This window comes from Equus przewalskii, chromosome 1 (genome assembly GCF_037783145.1).
Source record: "Equus przewalskii isolate Varuska chromosome 1, EquPr2, whole genome shotgun sequence".
NCBI lineage: Eukaryota > Metazoa > Chordata > Mammalia > Perissodactyla > Equidae > Equus > Equus przewalskii.
In genome coordinates, this window is record NC_091831.1 from 111,059,360 (window position 1) to 111,083,608 (window position 24,249).

The following is a 24,249-nucleotide window of genomic DNA, read 5'->3' on the forward strand; positions in this document are numbered from 1 at the left end:
TCCTTTGACCTCCAGTGTAACTCTCTAGGAGTGAAAAGTATACTAGTTTTATTAAAGTTGTAAAAACTTGTAGAGAAGGATTTAGTTAAAACTCTTACCACAGAAAAGGCACACTGTAAAAAGCATATTAAGAACTTTTTCATAGTTTTTATGATGTTCATAATAAAACATTTTGAAACCTAAAATTTTTAAGAAATGCTTTCCTGTTTATTCATACAGGTGAGTCTGGGGGAAAAAAGCAGGAAATATTTTAGGAAGGAGATTACATGGAGAAGCAGGTCAACTCTTAGGTCCACTATTCTCAGCAATATTCCTGCCAACTATACATTTTCTTCATTTTTTACAGCACATATTTTACTTCACAATGACAGCCTTTTAAAGGCTGTAAAATAACATTCAAAATTACCTTTTACAAGCTGTGGCCATTCGGTGACATCAGGGTGATCACAGCTTTGAGTCACTGATTAAAAACAGGTTGTCACACCAGTCTAGCTGCTAACTTGATCTGAGCGTAGGTTTAATAACTCTAATAAATTAAACAAATCTTTGGTTAGAACACTTTAATATATAAATCCAATTCACTGTTCAAAAACTAATCTTCAAAGCTTCGAATTCGGTGTTAATGTAATGTTCATCCGAAGAGTAATTATTATAGAAATGCTTTTAAGGACCATTTTCCAGCATTTTTTTCCTTAAAATTTCTCTTGAGACAAGGTGGCAATAATTTCTTGTACTTTTATGAAGTGTTACAGTTTATAAAGCACTTTATCAACAGTATCCTGTTTGAGTCTCATGACAACTTTGGCTCCACCTAATCAGGGTAGATACTATAGTAAGAATTAAAAAATCTATATATATATATTAAGTAGCCTTAGAGTGATTAACTGACTTGCCCAAGATTTTAAAATTAGTGTTAAAGCTAGGACTAAAACCCAGATCTACTGACTTCCTATCCAAGTCTAGAATTTTTTGATTTGGTTTAGTTTTGCTATAGACTTTAATGAAATGTAAATGAGCAAAGATTTAGAATACGGACTGGGACCCCACATTTATGGCAACAGTTTAAATGGCACTAATAGTCGTAGGTTTTCCAGGTAGCCAAATGCTTAATGGAATAGTTATAGTCCTACACATACACACACACATATATGTACACCAAAATCTAGTCCTACTTATTCTACATTTAAGTAGGGTGACCAACATTAGCCAAACCCCCGGGTCCTTCATGAAAACATGCTCCACTCTTTCTCAGCCATAAATCCATTTATATCAATTTCATGAGAGAGAATGGAAAAATATGAAAACACTTCTTCCTTCTTCAACCTACTATCTTTCAATCCCCTTATTTGGCCTTAGCAGAACTTTCCTGATTATCATGGTTCAAATTTATCAGGCATCCTAATCATACTGCAGTTCTGGCAAAGATATACATCTGAAATATCCCAGTATCGAGAGCTCAATTCATGCAACTAGTTTTTCCCCTGATCATTTCCCTACCGAATTGTGTATCCAGGTCAGTTCTGAAAAGCTAAAGCTAAGGAAAGATGAGAAAATTACAAGAGAGAAGAAGACCCTTGAGAGTTAACACCTTCAAAGTGACAACAGACAACCATAGAAGGTGGTTACCAGCATGGGTCAGAACCTAATAGAGAATAGCAAAGTATCTGAGAACCCCAAGAGAAGGGCTGAAACACCAATGCTTGAGCCCATACCTCTGCAGCCTATGAACTTGGGCTTCAAATTTATACAAGGGTGAGGGTTGGCCTAAGTATACATAAGAAATTTTAGGGGACTCTTATAATGTCTGGAAGAAAAATCTCAATTTCCCAGGTTTTCCTATCATAGCTACATGTCTCCTGATAAGAATCTAGAACATTCGTAAGGTCATATGAAGAAAAAGAAATGACATCCCTTAAATGAATACTGTTCCCTCTTGTGTTCTCCTAAGACTAACAGTGTATATGGATTCAGAAAATCTAAACAAGTCTAATTTTCCAACCTGTAAACATAAAAATGAGAAAAGTTAAAATACCTTTTAACTGACTAATTAACTGAGCTAAATTAATTTATTAAAGAGCTACATATATTTTGAAAATTACTGAGCCAAGTTCTCTCTTCCAGTCCCCCTTTTTCATGAGTTGCAGTGCCTAACATAGCACACACAGGCTCCAGAGCCGGTCTGTATTCCAGTCCCTGGTTGGTCACTTACTAGGTGGGAAATCTTGGGCAAGTTACTTAACCTCTCTGAGCCTCAGATTCCAAAGCTAGAACTAAGATGATAGTAGTATCTATTTCAGAGGGCTGTCATGAGGATGAACAGACTAACATACGAATTGCTCAGAAGAGTGCCTGGCACGTAGTAAGAGCTCAACAAATGGAATCTATTATTAACTCAGACCTTTACAGCCACACCTGTCCCTCAATCTTCCTATGCATATTATTTTACTTCTCACAGCACACTAACCTCTTGTAAATTCTTTCAAAATCCCACTTGGGCCCCCCATACAGTCTACCTGGTAGCATAGTGATTTAGCACCTAGCACAATGCTTTAAAAATGGTAGGCACCCAAATTTGCTGAACGCATTTGTCATTACTCTAACCATGACATTAAGATACACGTGCAATTTTGAATTCCAAAAAATAAAACAGAAACATACCATATTGCGCCAAACTTCTGGGGAGCTGGTGAATTCTAAAATCAGGCTCTTACAGATTTTTAACCTAAAATATAAAACACCTCACTCAATTCTTTTTACACAGACAACTGGATAAACTTTCAAAGAAAAAACTTTTCTAAAATTTATTATAAAAGGAAATTTATTTTTTGTAATATTTATGAATATCCAAAAACATATCGAGACAAATGCCCCTACTGCTGTTGCCAGGATGCAGAGAAGGGTAGTTAGGCAGGCCCTGTGGCCTGAGTACTTTCAGCTTGTAGAGCTGTATTTCCCATTTTCATCCAGAGCTTAGTGACTGCCATTTTTTTACTTTTGTCTCCCTCTCAAAGCTGAAAATATATGAAAACTGTTACACTACATGCTTCAAATTCCTTCAGTTACCTATACCAATTTAGCTTTTAATTAAATCCTATATGTTGAGCATCTGCTATGTTAGGTACACATATGGGCATTTGTTCATGAACTCCTGGAGTAGCAGCTTTAGGCAGGTCCTTTGACCCCTGAGTCTTAGGTGTCAGGTTGTTATGAGTAGTAGAGAAAATATTTTAAAAGTTACATAGGACAATGCTGCTTGACACATAATAGGGCCTCAATATATGGTAGCAACTATTATTTCTTAAATCAAACATTTAATATATCTATCAAAAGTTAACTCTTATTGGGGCTGGACTGGTGGTGCAGCAGTCAGGTTCATGTGCTCTGCTTCAGCAGCCTGGGCTCTTGGGTTCAGATCCCTTGCACGGACCTGAGCACGGCTCATCACGCCATGCTGTGGCAGGGGTCCCACATATAAAGTGGAGGAAAATAGGCACAGAAGTTAGTTCAGGGCCAAACTTCCTCAGCAAAAAGAGGATTAGTGGTGGATGATAGCTCAGGGCTAATCTTCCTCAAGAAAAAAGAAAAGTTAACTCTTATCCAAAACCAAATTCTGAAGCTTAAAGCATTCACTCAAATAATCACTGTGAGTTCTTAATGCCTTTGTATACAATCAAAACATTTCTCAGTGGAACAGGAACTGAAGTCTTTTAATCCATTTCCTTTTATTACATATGAAAAAACCATGTCCCAAAGATTAAGAAGCCCACTCTGTGTTCTAAAGGTTGATCGTAGAAAACGAAGACACTGTATAAATATTTTCTTTAAAAGGAACCAAGTTTTATACCTTAGAGAACTGAGTCTCACACTTTATTATGTTCAGAATCACCTGGCGATCTGTAAAAAATGCAGATGCTTGATCTCTACCTCTGGAGATGGTGATTCAGTGAATAAAGTACAGTACGTGAATTTGTATTTTTTACCATATATTTCAGGTGATGTGCAGACTGCCATTTGAGAAACTTTTCCTTAGAAGATTAGGAACACATAATCATAGTGGAAATATACCAAATCTATAAGGATACAGGATAAGCAACAGATACTGTAAGCACCAGAAACATTAGGTATACTCTTTACAAATTTACCCATTAGCTCTCTAATACCAGACCTAAATTTCAAACTCCATACATCATATGAGGCCCTAGCCACTGACCCCCAACCTTACAAGTGTTACTGCCCATTACAGGACATCATTACCAGGTACTTGATGATCTATATCCACCACTGGATTATTGGCTATCACATACTGACCATCTGTATTTCTGGCTTCAATGCTTTTGTGTCTCAGGACACTTCACTCAGAAATACTTGCCTATCCTTTGCTAACATCCACCCCCATCCATCCATCATGCCCTGTTAAAAACTCTAATCATTCTAAAGGCTCTCTCTCAGAGTTCTCTAAGCTCTTCTGTAACTAACTACTGTCTTCTTTGAGGCTTGCTATATGTTCCTAATATCATAAAGTAATTTATTAATATTCCTACCTTAAATTTATTATTTTATATCTTATATTATAGCTATCTGTGTACATTTGTCAGTGCCTCTACTTGTAAGCTGGTTGATGGTAGGGCTCATCTTATCCATATTTTTATTTTCATAGTAATGGGGACTATGTTTTCTTGACACCACACCTCCCTCTACAAAAAAAAAAAAGGAAGGAATCAGGATTCATGGCCTGACAAAGAACTGAGCTCGGGGGCCGGCCTAGAGGTGAAGCGGTTAAGTGTGCACATTCCACTTCGGCAGCCCAGGGTTCGCTGGTACAGATCCCGGGTGCAGACATGACACTCCTTGGCAAGCCATGCTGTGGTAGGCATCCCACATATAAAGTAGAGGAAGGTGGGCATGGATGTTAGCTCAGGGTCAGTATTCCTCAGAGAAAAGAGGAGGATTGGCAACAGTTGGCTCAGGGCTAAACTTCCTCAAAAAAAAAGAACCAATTCTGAGCTAGTTCCAAATGCAATTCATGGATGAACAAACCAGAGTGTCATTTCTTCCCAAATTAACACAAATTTAATCCAATCTCGATTTAACAAAAGTTTATTTCAATGACCAGATTTAAGAATAAAAACAAAACTCATTTTCTAATAGAAGAAGAATGTCTCTTTCTCCCAAGGGACTTGTTCTACCAGGGATTAACGCATAGAATATTAATTTAAATGTATAAAGTCAGTATAACTCCTTCAAAAAACTTTGACAGTATCTACTAAAACTAGATGTATGCATACCCCATGACTTAAAAATTCCAATCCTTGGGGGTGGCCCCATGGCCGAGTGGTTAAGTTGGAGCACTCTGCTGCAGCGGCCCAGGGTTTTGCTGGTTCGGATCCTGGGCGCGGACATGGCACCACTTGACAGGCCACGCTGAAGCAGCATCCCATGTGCCACAGCTAGAAAGACGCACAACTACAATATACAACTATGTAATGGGGGGATTTGGGGAGAAAAAAGCACAAATTAAAAAACAAAAAAAGAGTGGCAACAGTTGTTAGCTCAGGTGCCAATCTTTAAAAAAAAAAAAAAATTCCGATCCTAAGTATACATCAAACAGAAATGAGTACATATGTTCACCAGAAGACATTCAATGAAATGTGTAGAGTAGCAATACTCTTAGCAGCCTCAAACCAAAAATGACTACAATGTCCAACAACAGCAGAATGAATAAATTGTGGTATATTCCTAAAACTGAATATATATAGTACCCATTATAACCAACCAACTACTACAACCAACAATGTGGATAAATATCACAAATAAGTTAAGTGAGAGACACAACTAAATGTGATTGATTCTAACTATATAAAATGTAAAAACAGGCCAATCTAATCTATGCTATTAGAAGTCAGGATAGTGGTTACTCTTGGGGGAAGAGAGGTAGTGACAAAGAGAGCACAAAGGGCATCAGAGGAACTTCTGGTGTTGTTTCTTGATGTAAATGCTGGCTAAACGTGTGCTGAATGTATGAAAGTTCGAGAGGCTATGTGTACATTCGTTAAGTGCACTCTTCTGTATATATTTCAATCAAAAGTTTATTTTAAAAAACCCAGTATGATATGAGTCGTAGATAAATAGATAAGTGGAACAGAAGTCAGTCCAGAGACAGATCCAAAAGTATGTAACAGTTGCTTCTCGTCAAAAACAAGAAAACTGGACAATATATACAAAATGGCTGGTTCAGACCCTGGAAAACAGACAGTACAGGACTGTGACCCATGAGAGAACAAACAAATGAAGAGAGCCTTTCAATGCTCAGATTTCTGCCTGGAGGTACTTTCTAACCTGTTGTCAGTGGAGGGAAAACTCAATCAGAGAACAGCAGCCTCGCTGAGGCGAGAAGCAAGAGGTCAGAGTTGTGGAAACTGGCAGAGTGCCAGAGATGAGGGGAGCTATGCAGAAAAAAGGCTCCAGAAATCTGTTACTTGGGTGTCCTTAGAGTCTGCTACTGTATACTAAACTGTGCATGAGTACGGTGAAAGATTCCATGAAGCTGGACAAAGAGTGGTGAGCTGAAATAGTCCCACAGCTCACAGAGGACTGGGTGATCCTTAAGTTCCTCCAACCAGAGTGAAAAGAATGTGCTGACACTGGGTACATTTAGGAGAGAACTAAGAAGGGTCATATCTTTATAATAGCTACTAGCCTTAAAGTAAAGCTTTCTCTAGACATACCCTAACATAGCCTTGACAGGATGAAGCTGACTAGCAAGTTACTTAGCTGGCTGCCAAAGTTTAACACTCTAAAAGACAACAAAATCCAGTTACTCAACAATAGACTAATACAGTGTTCAGCATCCAACAAGAAATTACTAAATACGCAAACAGGAAAATATGACCTACAAACAGAAAAACCAATCAATGACCCCTGAAGTGACAGAATTAATGCAGACAGTAATCAAGGACTTTCAAAACAGCTATTACAAATATGCTCAAGGATTCAAAGGAATAGACGAATAAAGAAATGTAAAACATGGAAACAAATCAAATAGAGCTTACAGAAATACAAATTAAGATACATGCAAGTTTTTGACACTGCAGGAGATAAAAAAAAGAACAGGAAAATAGAGGGCAAAGCAAACTGAAGCACTGAGAGACAAAAAGACTAAAAAAAAAGGTTAATGACCTGAAGACAATAGCGAATGGTCTAACATCTTAAGTGGAGTCCCAGAAAAATAACAGAGTAGGAGAAAGAGAAGCGACTTAAAAAATACAGGTGAAGAAATAATACCTGACACTTTTCCAAATTTGCTGAAAACATCAATGTACAGATTCCCCCCCCAAAACACACACAAAAAAACTCAACAAATCCTAAGCAGGACAATCACAAAGAAAACCAGTGGTAAAGAGAAAATCTAAAAAAGGGGCCAGAGGAAAAGAAGTTTAAGTACAGGGGAAGAAAGATAATAACCAGACTTCTCATTAGAAACAAATGCTAAAAGACAAACATGTCAACGTAGAATTATAAACCAAGTGAAAACATCCTTCAAAATACCAATGCAAACCACCGTACATCTACCAGAATGACTACATCAAAAAGACAGCCCAAAATGTAGACAAGGATGTAGGGCAAAACTGGTACTCTCATACCTTGTTGGTAGAAGCATAAAACAAAACAATCAACTTGGGAAAAGATCTAGCAACGTATTCTAACTATCCTATAACCCAAAAATTGCACTCCTGGGTATTTACCCAAGAGAAAAGAAACCATACATAATCACACAAAAAGACTTTCACACATTGTTTGCTACAGCTTCATTCATAACAACTAGAAAGTGAAAACAGCCCAGGTGTGCCTTAATAGAAGAATGAAGTTATAAACTACTGACACATGCAGTAACATGGATGAATCTCAAAAAGATTATGCCGAGTAAAAGAAACTTACACAAATAAATACCACAAAACTATTTATATGAAATTCTAGAGCAAGCTAAACTAATCTACGATGAAAGCTGTCAGAATAATGGTTGATTTGGGAGGGTGATGTAGGGGCAGGAACTGACTAGGAACAGTACATGTGGCAGACTGTATTTTCCAAAGATGGCCACCACAATATAACCCATCCCACATGCTCTTCTAACAAGGTAACACTGGCATTGTCCATCAGGTGGTAGGGTTTATGTCCTTTCTCCTTGAATTTGAGGGGCCTTTGTGACTTTTTCAATCAAGAGAGTATGGTGAAAGTAGTGCTCTGTGACTTGTAATGCTAGGCCATAAAAATGCCAGGCACGGGGCCGGCCTGGTGGCTCAGAGGTTAGGTGTGCATGTTCTCCTCTGGTAGCCCAGGGTTTGCCAGTTCGGATCCTGGGTGCAGACCTGGCACTGCTTAACAAGCCATGCTGTGGTAGGCGTCTCACATATAAAGTAGAGGAAGATGGGCACGGATGTTAGCTCAGGGCCAGAGTACCTCAGCAAAAAGAGGAGGAGTGGCAGCAGATGTTAGCTCAGGGCTAATCTTCCTCAAAAAAAAAAAAGAAAAAAGAAAAAAAATGCCAGGCACTTCTGCCTTGCTCTCTTGAGACACTCAGTTTTGAAATCTAGCCACAATACAGCAAGGAAGCCAGCCACTTGGCAAGGAAGCCAAACAACCACATACAACGGCAATATGTAAGTGTTATAGATCAGACCTCCAGCTGAAGTCCTGACAGCCAGCATCAATCTCCAGATGTGTGAGGAAGCCTTCAGATGGATGACTTCAGCCTCCAGTCATCAAATTACCCCAGTCATCAAGCCATTTCAGCTGACATGCTTGAAGCCAAGACAAGGTATCCTTGCCAATCTTTGCCCAAAGTACAGATTGATAAGCAAGATAAATAAGCGCTGAGGTTTAAGGCACTTAAGTGTGGGATGACTTGTTACACAGCAACAGATAACTGGAACAATACAGTAAATTCAGTTAAACTCAATATATTAAATTCCGTTAATAATACTAAATTACTAAGTTTTAGGTGGCAACACACATGCTGAAGTTAAGGATGAGGTATACTAACACCTGCAACTTACTATGAAAGGCATCCAAAAAATAAGAAATTAATAGATGGATAAATGGATAGATATGAGACAAAGTAAATATACATTACATCCTACAATTATTTCACATTTATGTAAGTTTGAAAATTTTCCTAATAAAATGTTAAAGAATGAAATGAAAGCATTTCATAACAGCTGAAAGTTTTTCTGACCAGTAGACCTGCAATTTAGAAATTTCTGAATTTTTCAAGTAGAAGGAAAATAACACCAGATAGAAACTTGGGTCCTTGCAAAGGAATCTGCAAAAATCTACATGAAGGAAAAGAAATGAAAATGGTAAGTATGAGCCTGAACACCAAAGAATGCTGCTCTTGGTTTTTAAATTTCTTTACAAAACAACTGACCACTTAAAAAAATAATTACAAATTCTATTGTGGAATTTCTAACTTACTTAGAAGTAAAATGTAGTAAGACTACAACAGCAAAAAGGATGAAGAGGGGTAAATGAATTTATATTATTCTAGAATTATCACATTACACTCTAAGTAGTATAATATTTTTGAAGGTAGACTGAGATAAACTAGGGTGCATATTGCAAATACTAGTGTGACCACTACCAAAAAATAAAAAGAATAAAGGTATAAGCTAATAGTGGAGATAAAACAGACTTCTAAAAAAAGCTCAACAAATACTAACTTGGTAGTCTTAAACCCAACCATATTAACAATTACAATAAGTGTAAATGGACTGAACACAAATTAAAAAGCAGAGATCAGAAAAATCAATCAAAAAGCAAGATGCAACAATACACCACCTAAAAGAAAGACATAGTAAATTCAACGACAGATAAGATCAGACAGAGAACAAAAGATATAATATGCAACCATGAATCATAAGAAAGGAGTAGCTATACTAACATCAGACATCAAACGGACTTTAGGACAAGGAACATTACCAGATATCAATATAGACATGTCATAATGATAAAGAATCAATTAATCAAAGACATCTAATAGTTCTAAATGTGAATGTACCTAATAACAGAGCTTCAAAATACATGAAGCAAAAATGGACAGAACTCAAAGAAAAGATAGCAAGTTCACAATTATAGTCGAAGATTTCAACACTTCTCTCTTGGTAATTAATAAGTAACCAAAAAAAATCAGTAACGATATAGAGGAATACATATATCTATCTAACAAAGGGCTTATATCCCGAAAAGAAAAAGAATGCACAGGGGCCCACCCCATCGCCAAGTGGCTAAGTTTGCACACTCCACTTCAGCGGCCCAGGATTTCACTGGTTCAGATCCTGGGTGCAGACGTGGTACGGCTCATCAAGCCATGCTGAGGTGGCGACTCACATAGCACAGCCAGAGGAACCTACAACTAGAATATACAACTATATACTGGGGGGCTTTGGGGAGAAGAAGAAAGGGAAAAAAGAAGATTGGCAACAGATGTTAGCTCAGGTGCCAATCTTTAAAAGAAAAAGAAAGAAAAAGCACAAAATATTTGGATACTCTCAAAAGATATACACATGGCCAAAAAAACACATGAAAACTTCTCAACATCATTAATCATCAAGGAAATGTAAATCAAAACCACAATGACATGGCACACCCCAATAGCATGGCAATTGCTAAAAAAACCAGTAATAACAAAATAAGTGTTAGCAAGGATGTGGGGAAATTGGAACAAGGGTTGTTCCAATTTCTGCACTGCTGAAGGGAATGTCAAATGGTACAGCCACTGCAGAAAATGTTATGTTGGTTCCATAAAAAAATTAAACATAAACCTACCATAATGATCCTTGTATATCCCCAAAAGAACTGAAAGCAGGGACTTGAAGAGATATTACACCCATGTTCATAGCAGCATTATTCACAATACCAAAAGGAGGAAGCAACTTCAGTATTCATCAGTGAATGAACTGTTAAATGAAATGTGGTGTATATATATACACGGAATGCTATTCAGCCTTAAAGAGGAAAGAAATACTGGTACATGCAATAACATGGTTGAACCTTGAGGACATTATGCTAAGTGAAATAAACCAGGAGCAAAAGGACAAATATTGTATGATCCCACTTCTCTCAGTACCTACCTAGAACAGTCAAATTCATAGAAACAAAGTAAAATAGTGACTGCCAACGGCTGGAGGGAGAGGGAAGATAATGGGTGGTTACTGCTTAATGGGTGCAGAGTTTCAGTGTGGGACGACAAGAAGGTTCCGGAGATGGATAAGCATGATGATTACACAACAATGTGAATATACTTTATGCCAATGAACTGTACACTTAAAAATGCTTAATATGATAAATTTTATGTTACATATGTTTTACTACAGTTAAAGAAAAAGAAACTGCAATGAGATACCACTACACATCCATCAGAATGTCTACAATTTGAGAGTATCAAATGCTGAAGAGGATTTGGAAAAACTGGAACTCTCACACACTGCTGGTGGGAATGCAAAATGGTATAACCATTTGGAAAACAGTTTGTCAGTTCCTTATAAATTCAACATAAACTTACCATGTGATCCAGTAATTCCAATTTAAGGTGTTTACCCTAGAGACATGAAAACATGTTCACAGAAAGACACACATGCAAAGAGTATCTTTATTCACAACAGCCTAAAACTGGAAAAAAATCTAAATGTTCACCAAACAAATGAAGAAATGTGGTATAGCTATAGTGTATTTAAAGAAAAATTAATGATAAGCACAAAAATGGAGGAATCTCAAACACATGCTAAGCAAATGAAGCCAAACAAAAAAAAGAGTATATGTTGTATGATTCCATTTATACACAATTCTAGAAGAGGCAAAACTAACAAGCAGATCAGAGGTTGCCTGGAGCCAAGAGGGAGGAAGGACTACAAAGGGACATGAAAAAATCTGGGGGGGGCGGAAGGGGGAGGATACAAATGTTTTATATCTTGACTGTGGTGGTAGTTACAATATATATATGTGTCAAAATACATCAAACTGTACACTTTAAAACGGGTGCGGTTTACTGGATGTAAATTATACTTCAGTAAACTTGATTTTAGTGTTTATGAAAACTTAATATATAAAAAGGTAGCATTTTTAAATCAGTGTAGAAAGGATCCTTTACATGGTCTAGAGAACTGGCTACCCAGTGGAAAAAAATAAAAGGTAGCTATTTTCATATCATACCCAAAAATATGCCAAATGCAATTTAGATCTAAACCTAAATCATACCATACCCCAAAATATGCTGAATGTACTCAGGTCTAAAAGTATAAATCTAAAGCTATGAAGTAACCTAATTAAAGGGCTAGAAAAATAATACAAGAGATTATTTTTATATCATCTTTATAAGCATGCTGAAACTCTTAAGCCATAGAAGACAGATGTACCTACATCGAAATTTTAAAATTTCACCTGATTAGATACTAAAAAGTTAAAAGATAAATGATAGATGATGAGACATTTGCAAATTACAATGGATAAGGGATTAAATAATGATCTATAAAAAGTGCCTACAAATTAATAAGGAAAAAAAACACAGAATGTAACAGAAAATGAACCCCCAAATCCAGAAAATTTCACAAAGCTATCTATAAATATTCAAATATTGAAAAAGATTTTATATATACACAAAATAAATAAAGCAATGAGGTAAATAAGCAGCCCTATATAGCGTGTTGGGAACGAAACCACTTAAAAACATTTTTTAAAGAGTAATTGGAAGTATTTATCAAATTTTTAAGCTGACATAGCCTCATACTCTAACAACCATATTTGTAGAAATCTACCTTACAGAAATAAGTACCATATTTGTAACAGCAAAAATGGAAAGCAACCTAAATGCCACAATAAAAAGTTCCATAATGTATTATTAACTCTGAGTTTCTAGTTCAGTCCTAAAGACTGACAGAAATCGTAAGATTTATACTCTTCCATCTCAAGTTTACCCCAGGACGAATGTTCATTAAGGCCCAATTTCCCATATTTGACATTCGTTTCGTTTGTTTTTTATTTTTCTGGTTTTTTTCCCCAAGCTTATATGGTAAAACTATCTGTAGTTTTGTGGGCATGTGATGTGATGCATAGATTTAATGCAGTAATTAAAAATAAGTATTGAACTCCATTCTCTCAGTTGCTCTGGCCAAAATCTCAGTGTCATCTTTTACTCCTCCCTTTATTTCACACAAACATCTGATCTATTACCAAATCCTATGGGTTACTGTTTGAATATTTATCAATAATTTAATCACTTCTCACCAACCTCATTGGCATTACCCTGTCCAACCCATCACCACCTCTTATCTATATTACTGTAGCCTACTAACTGCTTTCTTGACTCTGCCTTTGTCCTTTTTCTCAGTCTATGCTCAACATGGCAGCCAGAGAGATCTTGCTAAAACACTGGTCAGACCTTTTCACTCCTCTGCTCAAAAACGTTCAACGGTTTCTCATCTTACTCAAAGGTAAAAGGCAAACTTATTATTATGACCAAATGATCTGTACCAACATTCTCTGACTCTATTTCTCATCATTTAATTTTCTAAACCCACGCTGACAACACCTCACTGTTCCTCAAACTCATCAGGCACTCTCTCACTTCAGGGTTTCCGTGTTCACTACTCTCTGCCTGAAATGCTCTTCCTCCAGATATCCACATGGCTAGCGCTCTCATCTCCTTCAGTTGTTTATTCAAGCTACCACCTCAGTGAGGTTTTCTCCGGCCACCTTAAAATCTGCACTCATCTTCTCCATCTCAAATACTTCATATCTCACTTCCCTTATTTATTTTTTTCTCCTTAAAAGTGCTATACAACATACAATATATTTACATAACTTGTTTATGATCTCTCTTTCCCTACTAAACATAAATTCCATGAACAGGAGTTTGGGTGGGTTTTATATACTACTGTCTCCACTAGCATCTAGAAAAATGCCTATGACACAATAGGTGCTCAATAAATATTTGCTAAGTGAATGAAGTAGATGTAGTTATGTAGCCATTCACAAGGAAAGATTTCTGTAACATATTAAGAGAGTAAAAGTTGTACAGAACGCAAGTTCAGTACAAAAATCTATAAACAAGCAACGAACAAGCTGAAAATGAAATTAAGAAAACAATTCCATTAGCAACATAAAAAACAATAAAATTCTTAGGAATATATTTCTTTTGAACAAAAGAAGAATAAGACCTATACACTGAAAAGTACAAAACACACAAAAAATTAAAGACCTAAATAAATGAAGTTATCCCATGTTCATGAATCAAAAGACATAATATTGAGGTAGCAATCCTCCTCAAATAGATCTACAGATTCAACACAAACCCTATCAAAATCCCAGCTGCCCTTTTTGCAGATAATGACAAGATAACTCTAAAAGTCACATAGAAATTCAAGAAACCCAGAGAGCCAAATAGTCTGGAAAAAGAATGAAGTTTAAATATTCACATTTCCCAATTTCAAAACTTACTAGAAATCTACAATAATCAAGAATGTATTCATAGCTGAAAAACAGACATACAGATCAATGGAAGAGAACTCAGAGTTCAGAAATAAATTCTTACATTTATGGTCAATTGATTTTCAATAAGTGTGCCAAGACAATTCAATGGAAAAGAACAGTCTTTCAACAAATGGCGTTGGGGATCTACATGTAAAAGAATAAAGGTGGGAGCCAGCTCTGATGGCCTAGTGGTTAAAGTTCGGTGAACTCTGCCTCAGCAGCCAGATTCAGTTCCAGGGCACAGAACCACACCACTTGTCTGTCAGTAGCCATACTGTGGTGATGGCTCAAATAAAAGAACTAGAAGGACTTACAACAAGAATATACAACTACGTACTGGGGCTTTGGGAAGGAAACAGAGAGAGAGAGGAAGATTGGCAACAGATGTTAGCTCAGGGTGCATCTTTCCCAGCAGCAAAAAAAAAAAAAGAATAAAGTTGAACCCCTACCTCACACTACACCATATGCAAAAATTAACTCAAAGCAGATGACAGACCCAAATATAAGAGACAAAACTACAAAACTCTTAGAAGAAAACAGGTATAAACCTTTAAGACCTTGAATTACACAATGGTTTCTTAGATACCACCACCAAAGGCAAGAAAAGACAAACAGATAAATCAGACTTCACTCAAATTTAAAATGTGTGTGCTTCAAAGGAAACAACGGTAAAAGTGAAAGACAACCTACAGAATGGGGGAAAATATTTGGGAATCATATCTCCAATAAGGGACTTGTATCCAGAACATATAAAAACTTCTTAGAACCCAACAATAAAAAGAAAAACAACCCAATTTAAAAACAGCAAAGGAAATGAACAGACCTTCTAGAAAGACAGCCAATCAGCATATGAAATGATGCTCATCATCATTAGTCATTAAGCAAATGTAAAAAAACCCCACAAAGAGATACCCTCACACCCATAAGAATGGCTAAAATGAAAGGGACAAACAACAAGTTTTGGCAAGGAAGTAAAAAAATCAGAAAGAACTCTCATGTATTGCTGGTGGAACTGTAAACTGGTGCAGCCACTTCGGCAAAGAGTTTGGCAGTTCCTCAAAATGTTAAACATAGTTACCCTATGACCCAGCAGTTTCACTCCTAGGTATATATCCAAGAGATATGAATATATATGTGCACAGAAAAGCTTGTGTAGGAATGTTCATAGCAATATGATTCATAATAACTAGAAAATGTGAACAATCCAAACAGTTATCAAGTGATGATGAACAAACAGTATCTGTATAGTCATGCATCGTGACTGGAATACATTCTGAGAAACGCCTCATTAGGGAATTTTGTCTGTGAACATCATAGAGTGTACTTAACACAAACCTAGATGGTATAACCTACTGCACACCTAACCTATATGCTACTAATCTTACTGAACCACCATTGTATATCCAGTCCGTCACTGACCTAAACATCATTATGTGGTGCATGACTGTGCTCACACAATGTAATATTATTCAGCCATAAAAGGGAAGTACTGTTATATGCTACAACATGTATAAATCTCAAAAATTCTGTGCCAAGAAGCTATACACAAAAAGACACATTTTACAATTCTATTCACATGAAATATCCAGAATAGGCAAATCCATACAGAAAGAAAGTAGATTAGTGGTTCCTAGTGGCTGGAAGATGGGAGAAAAAGGAATGACTACTAACAAGTACAGGTCTTCTTTTGGGGATGATGAAAATGTTCTAAAATTAGATAGTGGTGATGGTTGGACAACTGAATATACTAAAACACACTGAAGTGTATACTTTTAAAGGGTGAATTTTATGGTATGCGAATTATATCTCAATTAAGTTGGAAACTGTAAAAAACATACAGCATGATTTTTTTAAACTCTCCAAAAAGGGAACACAGCTACGTGTAACTGCACTTACACAGATATATTTATTTGTTTGGTATTTGCCAGGCATTTTTATGTTTTTACACTTAAATTCGACAACTAAGTTTTGAAATGGGCTAAGAAAACTTTCACTCCTTTTCACACTTAAAAATATACATTCATTTATTTATCTTTATTTCCTTACTCTCAAAAACAATTAAATCAACATGCCAACACTTGAAGGGTAGAGAGGCTCTCCGGAAATATAAAAGTGTTAGAGTTCCTGGTTTTATGATTTATGGGAATAATCTAATATTTAAAATTGAGGCTGTGCTGGCAAATCTAGGTTGTATGGTCACACATAGATAGAAGCAGAACTTTGGGATCACAAGCACTGTGCACTGGAAAAGAACTGAATTCTCATTCTAAACTGATCCTTGCCACCTCCGCCGCCTCACAGGGTTCTGTGAAGATTTCCGAAAGTAAACAAGTTATGCTTTTTTACTTACCTGAATACAGAAAGTAGACCCATGATCTGCCAAGATTAAAATGCTATCTTTCCCCCAAAAGATACACGTATTTAAGTAGTGTTTTCTTATGTGGCTTACTAGCAGTGAGAGAATCTTATCTGAGCGCAGATCTTAGGTGTCATGTAGGGAGATCCTTTAGAAATTCCAAATTACCAGAATTATTTCAATTTTCTGGCTTTAATGATAAATCACTTATTCTGGTCAACAAATCTATGATCTGAAAACAGAAGCAAATGTGCCATATAGTCCTAATGATTATTTTTGTGAAACTTTCCTCTAGGTTCTTTTCGCACCACATTTGAGTTCAATCTTATACAGTGCCTAAGCTAAAATTAAATCTAGAATTCTGCTAGCTTTCAGTCTGTTATATGCACACAAAAAAAGATGTGTAATGCAATATACTATAAGAATTAAAGGTAGGTTGGTTTTTCTTGAAATAATCATGAACACATTTTCAGGTTTAATTTATTATATTTCATCTGCCTATCAAATGTAGCATCTAAACTCATAAAATTTGATTTAAGGATAACAAAAGACCATTGGCTTCTAATTTGACTTCAAAATGCCTTTAAGAAAATTTACCACATATAATTTTAAGTGAACCAGACTGCATTTGTTAAAAGATAGAAAATTGTTGTTCTAAAGACCACCCATACTGGAAGGACATAAATATTAAACACTGAGGACATTTAATCTTTTATTACTGTCTAGCAAAATACTTCAATGTAGCCTAATTAAAAATTTTCTTTTGAGCAGCTATCAACTGGAGCAATATGTCTAACTGGAAAATAAAAATGCAATTCTAACCAATTGGTAAATGAACATTCATTCATGCGGCATTCACAATGCCTGGAACGTGAAAAAAACATGAGATAGCATTTATTTTTCTCATAGAATCTTCAATTAAGGAGTAAAAAAAATTATTCAATTTCAGTTGAGATAAGTACTTACTCAGGAAATGCAGGATTTACTAACAGTATAATACAAGGGAGCCTTACAACCAGTGAATTCAAGGAGATTCTCAAGTAAGGCTTCTCTGAGTAATATTTAGGCTGAGCCCTAAAGGATGGGTAAAATTGTTGCCTGTGTCTCAGGCAGATTGAAATGCAACAGTAAAGCGTTTGACACAAGGAGGATGTTGGATAGCTCAAAAAACTTTTAAAAAAAAAAAGGCCAGTACTGTTAGATGGTTCTGAACAAAGGAGAGTGTGGAGGAAGGCAAGGCTGAGGAGGTGCAGATCAGGTGGGACCTTTTAGGCCAATTAAGGCTTCTGAGTTTTATTCTAAAAGCAACAGAAAGCCAGAGAAGAATTTTAAAAATAGAAAGCAGCAAGGCTAGACTTGTATTTTTAAAAGATCACTTGAAAAGACGAGAATTCTTATTTGTTCACAATAATCCAAAAGAATTACAAACATTAAAAATGATCAAGTTCACCCACGTTGATGGATACAAAATCAATACCAACAACGATCAAATGTTAAAAAAAAAGGATATTTGAAAAGAAAAGGAAAAAAAAATCAATTATCTAGGAATAAATTTAATCAAGTATGTTTAAAAGGCATCTATGAAAAAAAACTGCAAAATATAGAATCAATAAATGGCAAGATAAACCATGTCAATTCTCAAGTTAATTTATACATTCAATGTGATTCCAATTAATATCCCCAAAGGAACTCAATAAACTGGTTTTAAATTATTATGGAACAGTAAAAGTCTAAGAGTCAAGTCAGTTCTGAAAATCAATAAAAGGGGGGCAGTGACTCTCAGATTTCAAAGCTTAATATAAAGTTATTTGAAATAATGTAGTACTGGTGTTAAAAAAAAAAAGACAAAAAAATTAAATGCAATAGAATAAAGGACCTAAAATCAAACCCAAGCATAAGGCAGATGACACAGGTTGACACTAAAAAAAAAAAATTAACAGGGAAAGAATTCAATACTTAATGTTGAGACAACTAGCTTTTCATATCAAGGGGAAAAAAAAAGATTCCTAACTCCTTCTCAGATGGACCTAAACACAAAAAAACAAACAAGAACAAAATCCCCTTACCTATTAGCAAACAATACAAGAAGGATTTCTTAAACACAAAAAACACAATCATAAACACAAATCACAAAGGAAAAGACTCATGATTAAGACATCAAAAATTGAGATTCTATATCCCAAAAGAGATACCACAATAAGCAATAAGTAGGATTTTGCATTTTATTCTTATTCTGATAACTTTCCTGGCTGCATTGTAAAGAGAGAAGGTTGGATAAGATGATCTCCAAGGTCCTTTACAACATAAACAGTCTTTTATTTTCTTTTTAAAACATTCCTTTAATTTATGAATCACTGAAAACAGAAAATAAAATTCATATCTATTTATCCACCACCCAGAATTAATATTCAAAGGAAATGAAAATTAAAATGAGATATTTTAAATCCATCAAATTAGCAAAAAATTTTAAATCTGACAATCCTAAGTATGGGCTAGGACGCTGGAAAAAGATATGCCCATATACTGCTAACGTATATACTGACATAACTATTTTAAAGAATTTAGCAGTTATCTAGTAAAGTGAAAGATATTCACAATCTATTCCCCAGAAATTCCACTTCTGTGAATCTTCCCAAAGAAACAATGGCATAAAGAAACGTGTAAAGGGGTGGCCCAGGGGCGTAGTGGTTAAGTTCGGTGTGCTCCACTTCAGTGGCCCAGGTTTGCAGGTTTGGATCCCAGGCACAGACTTACACCACTCATCAAGCCATGCTGTGGCAGCAACTCACATAAAAAACAGAGGAAGATGGGCACAGATGTCAGCTCAGAGCCACTCTTCCTCAAGCAAAAAGAGGAAGATTAGCAAAAGGTGTCAGCTTAGGGTCAATCTTCCTCATCAAAACAACAAAAAAAGAAATGTGTAAAAATGATCATTACAGCATTATTTGTAATAGCAAAAAAGGAAATGACTCAAAATATCCATCACAGACATTTTACATATCCATACAATGGAGTACCATACAGCAGTTAACCTGAATAAACTAGAGCTACATGCATCAACATACATATCCCAAAGAATACTGAGTTAAAAAAAGCAAGCTGACAAAAGATACAGACAACACTTTGTAAAACTCTAAGATACAAAACCCAACACCACAGATATCACTTACGGATACATGTACACAAACACAGTAAAGTATAAACAAGGATATAAAACACAGAACCCTTGGGATAGTTATTAGCTTGGGTAAAGAGAGAGAATAATAGGACTTGGGGGGAAGGGGTGACGTTGCTACAAGAGGATACTTAAGGCCACGTTTCTCAAAGGATCAAAATTGGCTATAAATTCGTGGTGGTGGGTAAATGAGTTATTTGCTGTATTATTCACTGTATGTTTTAAATACTTTATAATTAAAATATATATATGTATTTTAAAAGAAAAAATGAGCATATAATATCCAAACTGAAAATTACCTTGGATATCATCTATCCAACCTACTTACTTTATAAAAGAACTAAGGAAAGATATCAGAATAAGAATATAAAATAAGTAGTATTATAGTCATGGTGATTTTAAACACATACTAGGTGTTTAAAATAGCACTTAGGGGAATTAGATCTTGATCACTTGAGAGAACCTTGGTAGGCTACGTGATCAGTCCCAAATTTTCAAAATCTGGTGTCAGCTAGAAGTATGGAGAACACACACACACACATACCCCTCCTAGGAATGCCTTGTCAAATTCAGCACAGGGACGGCAGTAAAGTGGGACTATAGTAGGTCTTTGGCCCACTGTCTAGGCTGACTCCTAGTTCTATTTCTACTTAAAATTACTTAAAATCCTGAAGCCTAGAGGATTGTTCCTGATCATATTTAGTTCATTAGCCCACAGCAGATATCTAAAAGTAGTCCTGAACTAACTAGAAAGTAGTTCATTCATCTAGCACTCATAACTACCTAAAACTGCACACGTGAAAAAAATATGAGACAGACAGCAAATGTTTACTGTTCTCACAGAATCTTCAATCCAGGAGTAAAGAAATTAATCTCAGTTGAGATCCATCTATTTTTTAAGTTCACCCTTCTTACATCTAGCCCAAAGATGGAAGAGGAATTTTGGGGGGAGAGAGTACCCTGACTCCCAACTGAGTTAAATGAGACCATAAGATCTTACTTTCTCATTTTAAAGATAATCTGAAATACAGTACACTGGGCAATGATTAAACAAAGAAATATACAATATGATTTAAAATGCAGAAATGTAGTTTTATGTATGTAAAAGACTAAAGTTAGCTCAGTTTTTCCAATATATTACACTTAAGTGTTCTCATTTCAACACTGTAGTCAACTTTTAAGAAGCACTTCCATTCTGTCAAGTACAGTATATCCCCACCTTAGCTACCAAACTTTATCCATTTAATTTTCTATTTTCCCTCTCTGTTCTTTAAATGTATTTAATACGTGTCCTAGTCCATTCGGGCTGCTGTAACAAAATACCACAGACTGGGTGGCTTATAAATAATAGGAATTTATCTCTCACAGTCCTGGAGTCTAAGTCGTCCAAGATCAAGGCTCCAGCAGATTCCATGTCTGGTGAGAACCAGCTTCTTGGTTCACAGACAGCTGTCTTCTGGCTGGATCCTCACTTGGCAGAAGAGGCAAGGAAGCTCTCTGTAGTCTTTATAAGGGCACTAATCTCATTCATGAGGGCTCTGCTCCCATGACCTAATCACTTTCCCAAAGGCCCCATCTCCTAATATCATCACACTGGGGGTTAGGATTTCAACATACGAATTTTGGGGGGAATATAAATATTCAGTCTACAGCAACATGTTATGGACATAGCAAATGTGCAAGTGAATAAGAATAAAGCAGCTTAAGTAATTAGAGAAACTTCATTTCTTAGAAGCTCTAAATGTGGGTTATCTGAAACAGCAGTTTCTATCACCAACAATGGAATATACCCATTGTCAGTTCCCTTTAGAAAACCAGAAAAGAAAAATATTACCCAATTAATCTTTGTGTGAAATAGGATTTATCAATTAGTATACATCACATACAATAGGTGCTCAAAAACATGTATTTTTTTAATTCCTTAAACAAAAACTTTAAATATCTAGCAAAGGTCAGTATTTAATATCCTTATTGATGGAACACTGTAAGGTTATCAATATGGGCACATACACACACAGAAGCACAATAAATAGAATTCCTAAGAAAAAAGTACTAAGATAATTAATAAATTGGAAATAACCCATATTTCTCCCTATGAGCTATTAGCTCTATATAGAAAACACTGTCAGGTATTTCAGCCTTTTCCTTCCAAAGAGCAGAATTATGCTTTACATCTGATAAGAGATAGGAAAGCATCTGTTGGCAGTATGAAGAAATTCTTGTAGTGGTATCTGCAGTGCTAGAGCTATCATCTGAGAAGAAAATAAAGAATATCAGTTTTAGAGAGGGAGCTAGAGTGCAATGCAATGACAATTTCATTTGTCCATAACTGAATGGTACATACACGATTGTTACAGTATCCTCTGTATTGTCTATTTATTTGGAAGGAATTCAGAATTTACTCTGCATCACAAAGAATATAAAGATATATGAGTTAGAACAATAGCTACAGTCCACAAGGGTAATTCTAAGACTACCTTCTCACATTCAAGAGGAATGCTGCTGAGGTAGAAGTCTATTAGAAGCTTAAAATGGCTAAGCCATTCCTTTTGATACAGAGACATAAGTCATCAAACGAAAAGAATATGTGTGGAAGTACAGCACTGGTAACATCTTCATTCAGCCCCCAGCTACGTAATTTATGTGCAGCACTACTTGTCTCAAAGGTGAAAAGGAACATCTTGAGTTACTGAAAGAATACACAATGGGCACACATTAAGAACTAAAAAAGAGCCACAAGCCTGCATACCACAGAGACAGGTCAAAAAATTTGCTGATGTTTTATTTCTGTCAACATAAAGGGATCTATGCTTGACTAACCGCAAATGATCCCAAAGGGTACAGAAGATCAACTTCTGGAACACACTGAGCTGTTTAGAGTCACCACATTAGACTCCACACTGGTCAGCCAAGAGTTTCATTTAAGGAAGATTTTATCCTACTTGTATAGTAAGTGTTCAGGGCTCATACACTACCTCCATGCTTTTATTTGCAGCACAGATGCTGACTCTTAACTAATAAAGTCTTACACAGGACTCTCTTCTAACTATGATCCACATGTGATGTTTATATGAGATTTCAGCAGATTTCCTAGAATTGAACTTCTGGAATGATACTATCTAGTAAGGTTCTGTATACTGATACTATCTAGTAAGGTCTCCAAAACCTCTTTTCAGGTCAACCTAATGATTCACTTGCCATTTACCAAATTAACAGGAGAGGTCAAAAATAAAGCAAATTACAGAAGGGATTTGACTTTGGATTAATAATATTGAATAATGCATTATCAACTATTCAGAACAATTATTTATTTCAAATGTAGTTACCAAATTTAAAATAAATTCACACACTAAATATTTCCTGAAATAATATTTCTATGAAAAGGTTAAAAATGTTAATAGAGAAAAGCAGGAAAATATACCAAGGTTCCAATCACCTGACGATCACTAACCAGTTTGTTTTCTTGGGCAAGTCATTAAATCAGTTATAAGGTCACTTTATAGAATATTAATCCACTTTTTCAAGAACGATCACATTCGAAAAACATAATTCTCTGAAAGAGACAAAGCAAGTATCACCTTCATTTGACAGAAGGAATAGAACAAAGGTTTAGAGCGCTAAAGGACCTGCTCATGACCAGCTAGGAAGCTAGAGAGGAAGGATGAATCCATGATCTTCTGACAACAAAGGCAGTGCTTCTTCCTCCACATCAACAGTTCTCAGTGGCTTTTGTTCACTGAACCTGTTGAGACTCTGAAGCACTTAAAATTTTACAAATAATTTTAAAAGTTCACAGTCACAAAGCTTAGAATCAAACAACAATAACTTCCAGCTAAATCCCATGTGCCAAGGTAAGTACTCCCAAGATAAAAAAAGAATAGCTTGATTTCATTCTCAAATAGGCCTTATACTTAATAACCTTCTTTTTGACTTATTACCCATAATGGTATTTACTTCTTAAAAATAACTTAGATCAAAGCACTATAAGTGACATTTCTGAGATTAAATGAAAATGAAAGCTAGCAAAAAAATTTATTATGTATTTATGTATTTTAATTATTGAGGTCGCAGAGGTTTATAACACTGTGTAAATTTCAGGCGTACATATCTGATAAAGAGTTAACTTCCAAAACATATAAAGAACTCATACAACTCAACAACAACAAAAATACGATCAAAAAATGGGCAGAGGATACAA

General features: G+C 35.8%; 1 protein-coding gene across 11 annotated transcripts in view; it reads right to left on the reverse strand.

Annotated features, from left to right (window-relative positions):
• Positions 1–24,249, reverse strand: part of UBE3A (ubiquitin protein ligase E3A) — a 95,354-nt gene that overhangs the window by 66,422 nt on the left and 4,683 nt on the right. For 8 of the 11 annotated variants that reach the window (XM_070571985.1, XM_070572015.1, XM_070572054.1 and 5 more), the window contains 2 exons: positions 2,659–2,722; positions 407–526 (listed from right to left, as the gene is read on the reverse strand). The exons of the other annotated variants lie outside the window; for them this stretch is intronic. In XM_070571985.1, the coding sequence (XP_070428086.1) occupies positions 407–426 (20 nt within the window). In that variant the 5' untranslated portion in view covers positions 427–526; positions 2,659–2,722. The remainder of the gene's footprint in view (positions 1–406; positions 527–2,658; positions 2,723–24,249) is intronic. 11 annotated transcript variants of the gene reach the window in all.